We start from the raw sequence: 18,124 nt of genomic DNA, 5'->3' as shown, positions 1-18,124 counted from the left end.
TTTTTATAAAATTCCTCTTCTTTTGTCAGTTCATTTGGCTCTCTAAATGTCTCGATGAGCTCATAGTCACTGGAGGATTTGTCTGAACCCCATTCCCATTCGTTGGAATTTGTGGAATAGTCATCTTCTTGTTGAACTTTGGCAACTTTGATTTGTGATGCCTTTTCTGTCCTTTTAGTGTGGATCTTGGAAGTCAGAAAACCAAGTCCCTTTGAGCGTTCTCTTTTTACAGTCAATTCCAGTTGTAAGGGCTCCATAGTGCCTTCTTTGCGTAACCCAAGAGGGCTTTTTCCATCATACCCGAATTTTTGTAGAATCTTGAAGCCTTTACCATATTTCTCACAGGGTATATTGATCTGATCTTGTGTGTCATCTTCAATGTCTTTGTAGAGCATTCTGTATAAATCTTCCTCTTCTAGTTCGCCCCATCTTTGAAAGGTAGTAGGATCCCATTTGAGTATCATGATGGATATTTGCTTGTTAGGATGTGGCCTTCCATATTCTTTTGGAGAGCTCATGACTTGTCGTAAATACATTGTCTGATTTAGAGTGTATTCTCCCATGCCTTTGTCTTGAAATTTGCCTTTAAGTTCACCTTGTTTTGATGTCGAAGGTTTCAATGACTCAGGGTCAATGTATGCCGAAGAAGGAACAGCTTCGCGATTACTGGGAATGATGGTCTCCGTATGTGATCTCAAGTTATTGCAATATATGAACGGATTAGGATCACCGTTAACTGTTATCTCGACTCCATTATGAGGAAACTTAATGCATTGATGGTATGTCGATGGGACTGCCCTCATTTCATGAATCCAAGGACGTCCTAGCATATGTTGTATGTGAGATCCAGATCTAGGACTTGACAAACCACATCCTTTGTAACTGGCCCAATTCTTAGAGGTATGGTGACCGTGCCCTTGGATGAGCGCTCTTCATTGTCATATGCCTTGATGGTGATTTGATTTTTTGAATTCACAGCTTTATCAGAATATCCCAATTGTTTAATGGTGTTCAATGTACAAATGTTTAGACCTGCTCCTCCATCTATCAGGACTCGCTTTATTCGATGTTTGTGTATGAAGGCCTCAACATGTAAAGGTGCATTATGTGGCTGACATACGGAGGCATCATCGGCTTCTGTGAATGTAAGGGAATGTGGAATGGAAAGGTATCCCACCATGGCTTGAAACTGGTCCACGTTCAGATCAGTAGGAATAGCAGTATCTCTCAAGATTTTGTCAAGAATAGCTTTATTAGCGGGGGATATACGTAGGAGCTCAAGGATGGAGATGAGCGCGGGTGTCTTCCCTAACTATTCTACAAGGTCATACTCAAGTTTGGTTGATGAAGAAGCGGCATTTTTAGTGGAAGCACCTGACAAAGTAATCTTACCTCGACGGGTTGTAACATGACATTCAGGGGTATGTTCGGAAAAAGATCCAACACCTCTTAGGACAATCTTGGGTCTCTGAGGAGGATTCTCAGGATTTTTGTTCTTGATGGTAATAGTAGAGATATGATTGTCCGTCGAGATGTGATTGATAGTTGAGTCATAGTTGTAAGGTTCTCTAGTATAGTTGGCCTGATCATCTGTGACTTTGGCTTTTCCTTTGTCATGCTTTGGGAATGGTTCCTTAAACATCTCATGTTCTTGATTGGATGAGTGTCCCTCAATCTCAATATCACCTCTATCAATGAGATCTTGCACAATGTTCTTCAGTCGATGGCAATTACCTGTCTTGTGACCCTTGCTCTTATGAAACTCACAATACTCATCATCATTCCACCAATTTGGTTTGACCTTTGGTTCATATGGAGGAAAATCTGGAACTATGATCACTTTGTTTGCCACAAGTTTTTTGAATACTGATTCAAGTAGTTCTCCCAATGGGGTGTACTTCCTTCGTGATCTAGAAGTTGTTTGAGTATTCACTTGATTGTTTGTAGAACTTGATCTCGAAAAGATGAACTTGGGTCTCACTGTATTGGCATCAACAACACCATCATTGAATGTGTTCTTGTTTTTATTCCAAAATCTTGGGTTGTCTTTTCCTTTAAAGTCATCTTTGTTTTCCTTGAATATCTTAATGATTCCTTGCTCAATTAAGACCTTTTCTGTTGCTAAGCCCTTTTCAATAACATCCTTGAAGGTGGACAAACAAGCTTTCCTTAGATCATAGCCAATGTCCTTGTTAACGTTTTGAGTGAACATTTCTACCATTTGTTTCTGTGGGATTTAGCAAGAGCATCTGCTAGCTAGATTTCTCCATCTTTGTAAAAATGACGCAAAAGATTTTCCCTCCTTTTGCTTAGTATTACACAAAGTAGTGACTGAGATATCTGTTTCTATATTGTAAGAGAAATGTTGAATAAATGCCTCTGCTAAGTCACCCCATGACTTAATACCAGGAGGTAATTGAGAGAACCATTCCATAGCTTGATCGCCTAAGCTTTGCGGGAACAACCTCATCAAATATGTTTCTTCTGCCGCTACCTCAATGCAAGCTGTGAAAAATTGTCTTATGTGTGCCTTGGGGTCTCCTTTTCCTCTATACTTGTCAAATTTTGGCGTCACAAAGTGTGCAGGAAATGGAGGCATTGGGATGCTCTTATCAAATGGATAAGGACATATGTCTCTCATAGTGTATGTTGGTTTTGGTGTACTCATGTCCTCCATTTTCTTTTGTAAATCTCTGATTTGTTGCTCCAAATTATTCTTAGGTGGCGATCGATTTCTTGTAGCATACCCCATGTTTGAGACACCAATTTGAGGAGGAGCTTGTTGCATGTATGGATGATATTGATCATAGACATGTTCGTATGGAGGAGGTCTATATTGATGCGGCATATAGGGAGCACTTGGTATAGCTTCATGTTGAGGAACCCCATATCTATTTTGTGCGTGTATACCATATTCTATAGGCATGTCATGTTCTATTGTGTTGCCCCCAAATTTGACATGAGGTTTCCTTGTGTCCAAATTTTGAGCATGCCTTTGAATATCCCATTGTTTTGGTTGATCCATAGCTTGAGCATGTGATTGAGCATATCTATCTGCATAAGACTTCCATAATGGTCTTCGAAGGTAAGTATCATATGTTTGACCGTGTGTATGTGGAATTTGTGGTTTTTGAAGCAAAGCTGATGGTGATTCAGGTACCATATGCGGTCCTCTATTTCCTCCACTATTGGGTCTCCTTTGATCCATGTTGGAGTGAGTTTGTTGCGAGGGTCGGTTTTCCATAAGTTGAGACATGTCAAAGTCATGAGGTATTTTAGCTCCACTTTGTGCCATCATGTGTAAGAAGTATTGTCTATCCCTCTTCATTATCTCTTCAACCAATCTATTGAAATGAGGATTCATTATGGATTCTTCTACATCTGCTGATTGTATTGAAAAGTTGTCCACATTGTCATTGTGTGTAGCATTTTTGTTTGTAGTGTCTGTGTTTTCCACATTTGGAATGTGTCTATAAACATCCATGTCAGGCAATGTAGTGTGCTCAGGATTGAAAAATAAATCATTGTCATACTCATAAGAACTCATGTTTGCGGACTCTTGAGCTTCTTTAGCTTTTCTCCTAGATTTTTGAAGACGGGTTTCAACCATGAACTAGGTGTTTGACCAAGATGTGAGAGACTATATGAAAAATGAAAAGAGTATGGAAGACCAAGAGTTGTATGGAGTGTAAATGAATCTTGAGGTGTACTTGCAATGTCCAAAGTATAAGACCAAGTATGTAAGTAGTAGAGTAGGTGTGACTTCCAAAGAGATGATTGTTTCTCTTGATGAGGTAAGCTGACCTTGACTCTAAGTAAGACCAAATGAGACCCAAAGGTAAGAAACCTTGATGAGGGACCACTTAGCAAAGTGTAGTTGTATGTAGTATGTTGACAAAGTATAATGAGGACAAGCAAGTGACCTTTTTGACTCAAGTTTAGACAAGTATGAATGTAACGAGATATGAAGTAATAATGGACTGTATGAGACCCAAGGACAGATTGAATGCTAGATGAAACTTGAAGAAACAACCTAGGAAGCTCAAGTATTCCGAAACTGATTTCTTTTGTTTGCTGGACTGTAAAAATTTTCAATTTTGGACATAGACGCTTCTGTATACTTCACAGACACTATTCCCAGACACAGACGTGTCTCTGTTCGACACAGACGCTGCTATAGACACAGACACAATTTTGCCCTTCACAGACGTGCTTAGATGACTCAGACGCGGTTAAAACAGACACAGATGCGTTTCTGTAAACTTCGTGCAATTTTTCCAATCTGTGAAGTTGTTTTGTTGTGACCAAATCCGACTGTGTGACTGTTTTTCGTGACAAGAGGACACAATGTTGATGAAGACTCCAAAAGTGTGTTGTTTGATGTAAAATGTTTTGCATACACTTGAAGACACAAAAGACACAATGTTTTGTTGTTTGGTCTTGAATGTTTGAATGTTTAACATAAGACAAGCACAATTCTTATGGCTGGCCAAGACAATAGTTGTTGATCCCACATAGGGTTTTACCCCCGAGGCTACGCTATTCAGAGCGGATACTTAGATGCTTGACCTCACTGGCTCCACACTAGGCACTCACTTCTCGGGTCAGCCAAGCATCAGTCCCCATGAAAACTCCCCATGGCGAACTTTGTATCTCTACTAAGAACCGTATGTGTGTGGGCCGCTACCAGAGGTCCGACCTCCTGCCTCAACAACTAGAAAGATTTGGGCTTCTAAAACAAAAAGGTGCTAGTAAGGGCATCCGCTCATGTGGCCATACATGCGGCACTTTCAGCTCTGTAAATACAGAAGGCTCCCAGCCAGTAGGGGTTACGCCCTACAAATGATCAAATAAATTTGATCAAACGGGTTTATGGGGAGACATAGTGTCGGTATGAACTAATCAGCACACGTTATTCATAGTTTTCACCATGAATACATTTGATTATAGTGGTTCGAATGAGGTGGGTTTTCCTCGCTACCACTTGGGTCGTTCTCTTCTCACTAGTAGTCCTAATGACCACACGGGAAGATAGGCCCTCTAAAGATTAAACAAAAAGAGCCTATTGCTCAAGACACAAAAGACAATGATTCAATTTTAGTGCACCAATGGAAGTGTTTGCTAATCTATGAAAACAAGGCACACAAAAAAATCTCAAAAACCCTAGCTAAGGACCTGCAACAAAATTTGTTAATAGTTTGGGTTATTTCAAATGATCACCCCTTCCTGCAAGCACACAAGTTAGGTAAATTTTAGAAACCCAAAAGACTTTGTGAAAAAGGGGCCTTCAACAAAAACATTTTTTTTTTTTTTGCTTCCAAGACAAGCTGCACAAACTTGGTTAGCTAAATCTGCAAGGGTTAGTCCAAAAATAAACCAGATCTGAAACCCTAGGTGCGAAATCCGAAAATCGAATCAAAGAAAGTTTGAAATTTCGAAACAGTAAAAATACAGACGCTGTTATACCAGATACAGACGCGTCTGTATGACACAGACGTGGTTCTGTGATGCACAGACGCGGCCAAAACACACAGACGCCCCTCTCGGACACAGACGCGATCAAAAGTAACGCAGACGCGATTATGTAACACAGACGCCCCTGTCTGAGACCTGCAAAACAAAATTTGTTGAAAACACAGACGCGATTCCCGCCTCCGCAGACGCTCCTGAAACTTAGAGACGCGATCCGACCACTCGCAGACGCGGAAATACCTAAAATGTCGTCGAAAAATGTTCGATCTGCAACTTCAAAAACACAAAATCTGCAACAAAAGGGTTAAATGCAAAGGGACAAGAGTCCCACCGGGCGTGCCAAAATGTGTATGGTGAAAATGGATAACAATAATAACAATATTGAAAGGCTAAATGAATTCAACCACCAAACCCTAGCCTAACAATCAACAAAGATCCACCATAACATATGAAGATTACCTAAGACAATGCAAATCAAATGAAATCACAAAGATTATACCATTACGTGTCCAATAGGGTTTTGATCTCCATTCTTCCTATCTCCATTGATCTTGCTTGATATATTTGCTCTCAGATTTTATGTGCACAAGAGCTCAACAAAGAACGGAATGTGGTTGCAAGTAGGATCGTTGTGTAGTCAATTGATCAAGTTGTTAGCTCATTAGGATCATTAGAATGCTTGATTAGGATGCATAGAATGATTAGGGTTTGATAATGAAGGAGACATCTTCTTAAATAGAAGACACAATATGAAATGGAGGGATAAGATTGAGAGGTATAAAAGGAGGTCGGCTAAGATTAGAGGGTAGGTAAAAGAAATACCAAAATAATGAAAGAGGTAGGTAGTGTATGAATTAAGAGATGAATGACATGTGTCATGTGTAGAAAAAGCTAATGAATTGATTAAATAAATAAATATTTAATTAATTAATAGAAGAAGTAGGATAATTAAATAAATAAAATATTTATTTAATTTAGGAAAGGGATAATTTAAATAAATAAATGTATTTATTTAAATGAGAAATAAGGCTAGAAGAGGATAAATGAATTAATTAAATAAATAAAGATTTATTTAATTAATAGAAGAATTAGGCTTAGATAATAATTTTGGGTGTCTACAATATCCAAGATGAATAATTATTTACACCAACAAGATGTGATCAAGTGACTACTTGTCCTCACAAAATATGTATTGGGAGGGAGGAGAAAAAAACAAATTATCAATTAAAAAAAAAATAATATATTGGGAGGGAGGGAAAATAAATTAAATCATCAATTAAAAAAAATCTATTGAGAAGTACCAACTAAAATAATTATATTTAGACATAACACTTATTGGACCTCTAGAATAGACATAATACAAAATAACTCTAGAGCATAATAATGTCTCATAAAGATCTAACGAGGTGCTTAGATATAAATATTTTAAAAATTAAAATAGTAGCTTAATTTGTGTTAGATATTTAACTGCTCAAATATGAGTGTAGTAATAATGAACCACTAAATTATTCCTCATGATTTTTTCATATTTGAGATATTGTAGGTCAAGATAAGATGCTTAGCTTATAGATCAGTGCTTTATAATAGAGAAATAGAGTCCCTAACTCAATCTATTCACTACAGCATAACACAAGAATATTCTTGACGATTTACTTCATTATTAATGTCATTCAATAATAAAACCAAAACTCTACTAAATAATCAGTTATAAATCACCTATTTCTCACTATTATTACTCCTTGAATAACAATTAATACCCAAAAAAAATTATCACAAATAATGAGTGTAAATAATTAAGAAGCTCTTATTTAGTTAATTGAAAGAAATTGTTGAAAATGATGAGAGACTAAGAGTAATCAAGGTAAAGGGGTTCTTTTGCCTACCTCTGTCATCATACGATCATCAATACTCATAGACTAACCCAAGGGTTCACAATAATCAATAAGGTTAAAAGAAATATTTGTTTTCCACAAAGAGGGACCAGTAATTATATAGGGTCCAATAGTCGTTATAGCAATTGTGCTTATAATATCCAATCTTGCCACATATCTATACTATATATTGTAAATAATAAAATAAATAATCCACGTGTAAATAAAAAATTTGCCAAATGTTAGTAAAAATAGACCAATACTTGAACACAAAAGAACCCACAAATGTTACATAAAAAAGGCATAAATACATTCTAATATTAACAAGTGAAATAAAATATTTTTTGTTTCAAAAAAAAAATCATAGCTATCCCACTATAAGTGTGTCATTTATAAAATAAGATGCCTACTTAAAAGGTACTATTATCATAATGAAAAAATATCATTTTTAAGTGTACAATTGTTGGAGTGGCAATGTATATGCATTGGAGTATTTCATATTAATAATTTATCTTATCACAAATATAAAAATTGAAGACACTAAATACTTTGTTTTTTCCCATGAAATGTGAGGAATTTGTCAAAGGTTTAGTGTTCAACAATCGGTCTCTTTGTGTTCAATATAAGTTGTATTTTATATAGTAATATGTTGTTTTAATAACAAATAATATTTTTTTGTGTTCAATTATTGGTCTTTTGGTATTGGATATAAAAATTAGAGATACACATAAAATACATTATATTCTACATAAAAATACCTTATTGTACTAATTACAAATGATTTTTTTTTAATTTTTAGATTAAGTTCTGGTTATTGTACTAATTACAAATGATATTTTTTTATTCAACTACTAAGAATTTTTAGATTAAGTTCTGGTGGAACACTACGCGAGTTACATGATGAGTCATGTCTACAAACCTTGATTGTAGATAGTTAAGTGTCCGATTTAAACATAGAGGTCTACTGGTCACTCCCTATACAAAAATATATTAACCAATATCAAAATACTGAAGTTAAGCAGTCGAAACAGATAGTACGGAACGGTGCACATGCATTCCGACGTATATGGATTGAATCTGCACGTTACACGTTTGGTAATATGCGCAGAGTTGGTGCTGCGCAATTATCTGGCGGTGGGGCGGTCCCCAATTTGTTCGAGCCAATAAGATGGCGGAGAGTTTGGGGAAGGGATAAGGTTTTGGGATCGTAAGTTTTTTTGTTTTTTCTGTTTCTCTCCACGTTTACATGCAAGGAGGACACCTAGCCTGCCTGAACAACCGTCACGCGTAGAAAGCAGCCAGAATCGTGAAAGAAAGAGAGAAAGCGCTGGTTACCAAACCCAATATGGAAATGCATGCAATTGCTGGAGGGAGCGTACTACGGAGGCGGCAGCTGAACAAAGATGAGGAGGTTTAAATGTTATTTTTATATATATAATGGCATCTCTGACGTAACCGTCTCGTCTACCATTGGTGAAGGGGACATGGACATTAACTTTTAATATCGTTGGGGTAGGGGGAGGTTCTAACTCAAGCCGGCACTTTGTAATGTCCGCACGCCCACGGCATTTGCATGTTGTCCATAACATGTCGACAGAATCAAGGTAAATGAATGATGGGCGGCGGGACGGCGCGCATCCACGTGACTCGTCAATCCTGCCGCCGCTGCCCCACCACACCGACCTCCGAGGGCAGTCACGAAATTTAAAAGATGTGGTAAGGTAAAATACGTGTAGCAGAGGTAAGTGAGTGCACTGCACTTTTGGTCCCTACGTCCGCATCACGTCGCGTCACGTCACATCACTCCAGCATCTATCGCACCGCCAAACGAAAGGCCGCCTAACAGAGAGAGAGAGAGAGAGAAATCGGAATGCATGGCCGGCCAGGCGGCCGGCGGCAGGCCCGCAATTAATCCATGGCCGTGATGTGATGTATGCAACTGACCCTACGCATGTGACCAGCCGTCTGCTTAATTGATCGACCAACGAAATCGGCGCGGGGCATATAACGTGGGACACTGCATTGTTCTGGACAGCCAGGTCGATGGATCTGCTGCAACGGGCCCCGCCACCTTCCTTCTGTTGTCAAGGAAAGCGATTATTTTTTATTCCCCATGACGTCATTTACGGCGTAAAACTATTCATTAGTCTGCGTGCTTTCTGGCATATCCTAGTAACGTACGGAGCTGATTAAGGTTCGGTAAAGAAAGGGGAACGAGCGCCTTGAAAGCTGGAACGGGACGGAGCTGTTTTTTCATTGCTGTGCCGAAAACTCATTATAATCGGCTAGCGTGTTGCTTTCTCTGATATAGATGAGATGCGCGGTTACACCTTAAAGAGAGCAGGTGTATAATTTATTGCGCAAAGTTTAGAAGGAAGAGAGATTTACACGGAGGCAATCTATCGTGTACTCGAGCGAGACCATATGTACTGAAAAAAAATTAATAAACAGGTTAACATTTTTGAAATTCATTATTTTTCTAAAAATTTGCAGATCTGGGCTGTGTTTTTACGTGGACCTGAGATTTCAAGCCAATACCCATCCATATATCCTCCATATTTTATTGCATTTCATCTGTTAATTTTTTTCACACTTGGTTTGGATGATGAATCTACACGCCTAAATATATCGTGTTAACAGAGATAATGCTTGCAAGTTGTTTGTCCTACAATGTATGCCACGTATCAAAAGAATACCAAGAAGGGAATAGTTTTCCAAAATCAGAGATGGTTTTTCCGAGAACAAATCAATCAATCACCAAAAGATAAAAAATGCTTCAGCACACTACAGCTGTTGGCAATACGCAGAATACTTTGCGTAACACACATAAAAAAGTTGGAAACAGATGTCCATGGTGGGGTGGGTTTTCAAAATAAAATTTAAAAACAATTTTCTCCATACAAGCGGGCGACCCCGACCCATTTACAGATAAAGTGTCCCAGTCAAAATTCTTGTTAGCTTCACCGGAGGTGACAAACAACCCATTTACAGATAAAAACATGGCGGTCAAAATCCATGTTAGCTTCGCTTGAGGTGGCAAACAAGCAACCTATTTACAGAAAGAAGTAGGTGTCAAACAAGCACAACCTATTTCAGTGAAAATTTATATTGGCTTCGTGTGAGGTGGTTGAATCTCTGATAAAAGAAAAATAAATAAAATGAACCGCTTGAGAGAAACACATACACATGCACAGAGAAACAGATCGATCATGAAATCTCGGAATATTTTTTCCTGATAAAAATTGCATGTTAAAACTGTACAAGAAGGGTACCCAAAAATGCCTGTGGGCAGATCCCTTGAAATTTCATAGGAATTCTTGCAACCACTTCTTTCTATTCGAAACAGAGAGGCAAAAAAGACCGACACTACTCTCAGAAATTTTGTACTCTTTCTACTCTACATCATTAGCAGCAGGAGGCAGATTGAGATCTAAGGAAAACGGCGGCCTACGGCGTAGTGAAGAGGGCGCCGACCTCGCCTCACACAAGTCCGAAATGGGAGCACCAAATAACTTCTGGCGCTTAGTAGGGGCCGACCGGTTCTCCGCCGCCGCGTACTGCGGGACACCTTTTGCGACGTAACAAAAATCCATACGTCGCTCATCGGCCTTTTTGGCGTAAAAGGACGCTCGCCAGTCTTCGCTGGGCTCGGCAACGGTGACTCCATGGCTGCTCAGCAGCGAGGCAGCGTTGGCAGTGGCTGCGGCGGTAGCGGTGGCGGCGGTGGTACGTATGTGGTGGCGGTTATCGTCGTCGGCGTTGAGGGCAAAGTTGGTTTTAGCCTTGGGGCCACGGAGATTTCTGGCGGCGGTATCGTAGGCCCTGGCGGCCTCCTCTGCGGTGTCAAAAGTGCCGAGCCAAACTCTCGTCTTCTTCCACGGATCTCTGATCTCCGCCGCAAATCGCCCCCACGGCCGCTTCCGCACACCTCTAAAATGCGTCTCCTTTACAGGATGAGCCACCGACACCGACACCGCCACCGCCGACGGATCCTTCTCACACCCCCTCAAACCCAGATTCATATTCATATTCATGTTCATGTTCATGTTCATCCCTCCGCCCAGTCTCGCCGCCATGTTCATCGTCTCCACCGCCATGATGAGATCTCAGACTGGAAGATGTGTTGCGCGGATTACTAGAAAAATAAAGAGCTGTGCTGTGCACTGCAGCAGCGCATGCGAAATAGCAGACGCCCGCCCGAGGTGCGTTTTTTCACAAGACTACTAAACGAGAATGAAATTGACAAGAAACGAGTACGAGAGGGAACATACCAGACTTGTCGAGGCAGTTGCTTGTATTTATAGCCTTTTTTCCCATCTTAAACTAATATTGTTTCCCGCATTACGCATGGTATTGCTATGCCTGCAACGCATGGCATGATGATATGCATGGGTGATGGAAGCCAGCTTAGGGCCCATTTGATTAGCAAGTAATTCCCGGAAAGGAAGCCCGTAACTGAAAATAGATATTCCAATTACTGTAGATAAGACGGCGGCGAACAGTAATGATTGACGCGCAGTCAACCCAGCTGGCTTGACTCGCCGTCGACGCTACAGCACCGCCGGCGACACCCAAAGTCGTGTCCCAATAAACTCCAATTCAAGCGCATTACGCGTCCGCCCGTCCTAATTTCATTGGCTCACCCGTTCGTCCATAAAGATACAGTTTAATCATAACTAATGGGAAACAACCAAGAAATTATAAAGAATAAACGCCCAAAACGGCGGATTAAATAAAAAAATATTTTCGCATACGTGTGATAATCCGTAGAGATTTCAAAATCTCACATATTTCCTACTAACCGGAGAAATTTTCGGACCGTCAAATTTATTAAACAATATATATAGTGTGATGTTTCCGTCGGGCAAATATTTTGCGTTCACGGGCAGGGCAGGGATAAGTGAGTTAATTATATAGTAGGGCGGCAGTGGAAAGAGAAATGGAATCATGAAATGAAGGAAGCGTGTGGCTCCCACATGCACGGGGCGCCTCTTTTGAAATGCAGGCGGGGTAGCCACGTGTCAGCTGCACATCCGCCGGCGGGCTAAGGTTCACGAGTAACGGCGGCGGTGCGTGGATAGCGGGCGGCAGCCTGCAAAGGTATTTTAGTGTTTTTCGCTCCTTCCTTACAAACACACGAGCTGTATGTTTATGTGGGCCACGCCTTGTCTAACATTTTTAGATTTCGGGTGTGGGGCCCGCGCTCATAAATAACTCTTTGCACGGGACGGTCTACATGCATTCCGAGATCTCGGGAATGGATCTGTGCTTTACATTGACCAGTTATTTGACCTTACCTTGGCCCATGTAGATAGAATTTGAGGGGGGTTAGCAGATAGCATTTTCTTTCGTTGATTTCTGTGCGGCGACAACTCGCATTCACTCACTGTTGAAGTCTCTTTACATTTTGGTGGATTTTGACTACTTACCAACTATCGAGAGCGCAGCTCATTATCAATTGCTAAAATTATTTTGGACAGATATAATTGGAGACGCAAGGAGGATAACTTGGGTTTCCACTCGAAGGAAACTCTAGAATATGTAACTTTTTCTTGTGGACTATCATAGCGCATTTTATCTCAATCTTTCAAACTTTTCTAAATTAGTGGTCATGTTAGATTTTTCACTTAGTTTTGTATTTATTTGAAAAGAAATGTTGAAGTATTGCTAATTTTGAGTATTTACAGCAGTATATCAGATCTTTTTTTTTGTTTTCTTCACGTGCGACTTAATTATTTATAGCTATTGTTTTGGTTTCTCGGTAGTAACGATCTAGGCTGTGGGATCTGTTATGTACATAAGGGTCAAAAAGTGCACATTTCAAAGTATCCCCTGATACTTGCTTAAAGATGTCCCAATACTTATGCACAAATGTCTCAATAGTCATGCGCTATGGGTACCAATAAAGATGCATGAATGGGCCAATTATGGTAAAAAAATGTTAAAAAATGAGCAGCTATTGGTACATGTGAAATTTATTAATGGGCTTTTAGTTATTTGTTTTTTTAGTTTTTTTAAAGTTAGTAATAAGGAGATTGGGTGTACAAGGAACTGGTATTGGAACATGAACAATACCTGGTCTTCTTCCCCTAGATATATTTAAAAATGTCTTATGTTATCCTTCTACTATTTATATATCTTTACATATGTATACGTCATTAATTCTCTTTCACATTTGTCTATTTAGGGATCAAAATTTCTCATTGATCAAAATTATTAATTAATTTATAAATTACAAAAATGAGAATATAGTTGTTTTTATTTTTTGATTAATTTAAAATTTCAATCAATGACACATTCTACCTCCCTTCATATCTCAAAATTAGTTTGTAATTAGAAAGTCAACCTCACAATCACAAATTTGTCTTGTCTTATATAATTTTTTATAATTCAAATTTGATCAACTTTGCACCTTTACCCTTCTTACCTAGGGCTAACTAAACCCAAGTTTGTGTGATATGTTGTTATATCCTTTTATTTAAAAGCATTCCATGCATTCAATCTTATTATCTTGAAATCAATCAAATAATTTGAAGATCATTTCTATTTACACACTTTAATTGGTGTTCTAAAAGAAACCGCGATCATTTTATAGGCATTCACATGAATGAGGAGTATTGTTTTCAATTTTAACTTAATAAAAAATTGTTTGATCATGATATAATACCTTTGTGTCTTGGTCATATGACAACCCTACCAATATATTCATCAATATTATCAACCTTTATTGATATTCAAGACCACAAAAGAAATCTAGAAAGCTTGGGTGAAATGAAGAAGCATGTAGATAACATAAATGCAATGAAGAACCATGAATTAACGCAAGAAAAGTCACATACACCTTATTTGATAAATGATTTTAAAACTAAAATAATGTAATAGTGAATTTCATAAATGAATGAACATGCAAATAATCATGAAATAAGAATATGCATAACCAAAAACTCTATAATACATGAATAACAAAGCTAGGTTAATAGAATACATATTGTGTGCAGGAAAAGCGGGTCGATAAAACTCAATATGTGAAAATATTCCAAAAGACTTGTCCACACACACACACACACAGGACTTCTTGGTGCAAGCTATGGAGTAATGAAGTATAACTCAGCTTCCCAAGGTTGGTCTCATGGTTCTCTATCTCACAATGTCCCTCAAACCAATGTTTTTGCTCTCAGATCACTGAGCAAAATGGTTTAGGGATGGCAAACGCAAGAACGAGGGATGCTTTGTTAGATTTTAGTATGAGATGCATCCTAAGCTATGCATGATCTTAGAAATGCAATAAACTAGAAGATAAGATTGACAAGGTTAGTATAAATTCTATCCTAACATGATATATTAGTCTATGATTGAGCTAAATGATAAAGAAAATATTCTAAATATGCATATTTAGACTAATTTCTAATTAAAAGAGGCTAAAATGATGAGCATAAAAATGATATGAAAGCTTGAATGTATTTGAGCATATGTATGATACTACAAATTTGAAGGATGATTAAAATGGAGGAATGAGAGCTCTATTTATAGCAAAAACAGGGCAATGGATGGCCAAGATTGAAAGGTTTAATCAAGGGCCAAGCTTGAAAGTTGGGAATCCATGTTTGCAATTTGCACCAATGAAATGGTGACAAGTGTCAACATAGGGTTGGGTTGAGAGAAGGGATTGGAGACATTAAATGCCTGAGAAGACCTTAGGGCTATCTAGAAGGTAAGGGTCAAGCCTAAATTAAGATTACCCAATGGATTAAGAGTTAATCCAAGGATAAACCCTTGTGCAAATGATTAAGAGATAATCATGGTCAAAATATTAAATGCTTGATGAGACCCTTGGGTTGGATGAAGGTTGAGTTAAAAGAAATTCTTTGACTATGTAAGAAGGTTTGAGTTAACCATTAATGGTTATGAAGACTTTGGGGAATTAAGTGGTTGGAGGCTTGAAGCCTTTAATGGTTATCAAAGACTTTGAGGAATTAAGTGGTTGAAGGCTTGAAGCCTTTAATGGTTATCAAAGACTTTGAGGATTTGAGAAGTGACCTCCCCTTGCTTAGGGATGTGACAAAGTTTAGAAGATGGGTTAGGCTAATTAGAAGCAATTAGAAGAGTCTAGAAGGGATTAGAAAAGGGTTTAGGAAGGCAAGTGGGAGATGTAGGATTTTGCAAGTGGATGAAGGGATAATAGGATTTAATTGAATTTAATGAATTTCATTCAATTTGGTTGTAATTAAATAAATTAGATTTATTTAATTTAGGATAACTATTTAATTAAATTTGAATTTAATTAAAAGTAGATAGGGGGAATTTAATTGAATAAAAAGATTTATTCATTAAATAGGTATAGTGAATTTAATTTAAATAAATTGAATAATTTACTTAATTAAATAGAGGAATGTGGATAATTTAATTAAATTGGATTTAATTAAATAGAGAAATGAACATAAAATATTCATTTAGAAATATGGTCATTTTTATACGTCTACATTTTGCCCCTCTTTGAAGTGACGTGTGTGCACATGTTATTTCAAAGAAGATGATGCGTTATCATGATTTATGATCAAATGCAATTTTTGTGTCGCTCTTTTGATTTGCAAGTCGTGCCCCAGATTTGATTTGATGCGTGATGCCCCAGATTTAATATTTGATGGTGATGCCCCCTCGGGAGATGAATCAATATGTTAAAAAAATTTGATTTGATTTGATGAGTTGTGTGTGATGTGTAGGATTTCGTCTATGTGAAAGGTGGGTGAATTGATTCATCTCCCGATAATGTACATTGTGTAAGGTATAGGGGAGACCACGACCATATTACATGTCCGTTTGACTAACCCTAATTTCATTTTCCTCCTATAAAAGGGGAAAATAGCTTTGATTTGATTCATTTGTGCCGTGTTGACTTTGGAGAAAGAGAATTTGGTCTGAAGAGAAAATGCCTATTTTGTATTCCAAACACCGTTTCGAGCGCGTTTGGAGGTACCAGAGACCTACAGCGTATGGACCACCAATAAGTCAACATTTTTTACCCTCTTTTGATTTCTGATTTGGTCGTTTTTAGTCGTTTTTTGATTTTTAAAACTCGGTTTTAGCGTTTTAGCGCGTCAAAGTCATAGATTAGCGCATACGAAGTTTTAAGTAGCGCATCAAGTCTATTTTAAGGGTGCATCCGAAATAAAATAGGGTAGCACATAGGAAAAATATGTTAGCGCATAGACGTAGAATAGCGCATGGCGATAGGCGGGTAGCACGTCAGGTCAGCAGGGTAGCGCGTAGGGTAGACCTAGCGCATAGGGGTCACAGGGGTTCGCATAGGTAAGGGGGTTTAGTGTGTAGGGTTAACCTAGCGCATAGGGTGAATAGATTAGCACGTAGGAAAAACAGCCTAGCGCGTGGGTAAATTTTAGTGCAACGGGAGTCTATTTTAGCGCATCTGGAAAAAAATTTGCAAGATGAGGTGGTTTGTAAATTTGTTGTGTCTTTTTGTCATGATTTTATGGATTTGTCCAATATGAGTGTCGAAATAACGTGTTTTTGATTTGCGAAAAATAAACCAAATAAAGGATCTGATGCTGAAAACCAGTCAATGGCAGCTCTAGATCACAAAAAAGTAAAAATAAAGGACGCATCTGAGGGTGAAAACATTTTTAAGGCACCTAACGATAGGAGACTTGACACTCTTCCTGAGCACTTTCATGAGCGATCACCCATATTGATTGAACCCACTCAATCAATCAACATTGGTACCACGGAAGCAGTCAGAAACCTAAACCTTGCAGAATCTCTGACAGAGGAAGAAAGATCAACATTCATCATTTTTTTTAAAGAACAGCAAATTAACTTTGCTTGGTCATATGCTGATATGCCTGGAGTAGATCCACACTTAATCATGCATCACTTGTCCATCTCCTCAGGAGTTAAACCAGTCAAGCAAAAGTTACGAAAGATGAATCCACAGGTGGCACTCATGGTCAAAACTGAACTAAAGAAATTATTAGATGTCGGATTCATCCGACCCATTGACTATGCAGAATGGATTTCCAACATCGTTCCAATATCAAAACCAAATGGTAGTATCAGAATATGCACTGACTTCAGAGATGTCAACAAAGCTTGTCCAAAAGACGACTTTCCTTTGCCCAGTATCGACATAATTGTAGATCTCACAGCAGGCCATGCAATGCTCTCACTAATGGACGGTTTCTCAGGCTATAATCAAATCAAAATAGCCCCAGAAGATCAAGATAAATCGCGTTCACCTGTCCTTGGGGAACGTACTGTTGGAATGTTATGCCTTTTGGCTTAAAGAATGCAGGGGCTACTTATCAAAGAGCAATGACAACAATATTCCATCACATGATGCACACATTTATGGAAGACTATGTGGATGATTTACTAGCTAAATCCTTTACCAGAGCAGAACATCTCAACATCCTAGCAAAGATATTTGATCGATTGAAGAAATTCCACGTTCGGCTCAACCCTAAGAAGTGTGTCTTCGGGGTTACATCAGGCAAGTTACTAGGCTACATTGTCTCAACTAAAGGTATTGAAGTAGATCCAACAAAGGTACAAGCCATTATGGACATGCCACCACCAAAGAATATCAGTCAACTTAGATCTCTACAAGGACGACTTCAATCAATCAGGTGATTCATCGCTCAGCTAGCAGATAAAAGTCTACCATTTAACCATTTACTACACAAAAATGTACCATTCAAATGGGAGACCAAGTGTGCAGAATCTTTTTACCAAATCAAACAGTACCTGATAAATCCACCAGTTCTGGT

At 38.5% G+C, this 18,124-nt stretch overlaps 1 protein-coding gene across 1 annotated transcript; it reads right to left on the bottom strand.

Moving 5' to 3' along the window:
- Positions 1-10,548: 10,548 nt before the first annotated feature.
- Positions 10,549-11,634, bottom strand: LOC131051063 (ethylene-responsive transcription factor 12). Its single transcript, XM_057985422.2, has one exon. It carries the CDS (start codon positions 11,438-11,440, stop codon positions 10,736-10,738), a length of 705 nt encoding a protein of 234 aa, XP_057841405.2. The 5' UTR covers positions 11,441-11,634; the 3' UTR covers positions 10,549-10,735.
- Positions 11,635-18,124: the final 6,490 nt, after the last annotated feature.

The sequence above is a fragment of the Cryptomeria japonica genome, chromosome 6 (genome assembly GCF_030272615.1).
Source record: "Cryptomeria japonica chromosome 6, Sugi_1.0, whole genome shotgun sequence".
Classification (NCBI taxonomy): Eukaryota; Viridiplantae; Streptophyta; class Pinopsida; order Cupressales; family Cupressaceae; genus Cryptomeria; species Cryptomeria japonica.
The sequence above is the reverse complement of the archived record's forward strand: the minus strand, read 5'-3'. Positions and strand labels throughout refer to the sequence as shown.

Bases quoted from the DNA above. Each gene is read 5' to 3' on its own strand.
- LOC131051063 (XM_057985422.2), bottom strand. From the start codon at position 11,440: ATGGCGGTGGAGACGATGAACATGGCGGCGAGACTGGGCGGAGGGATG.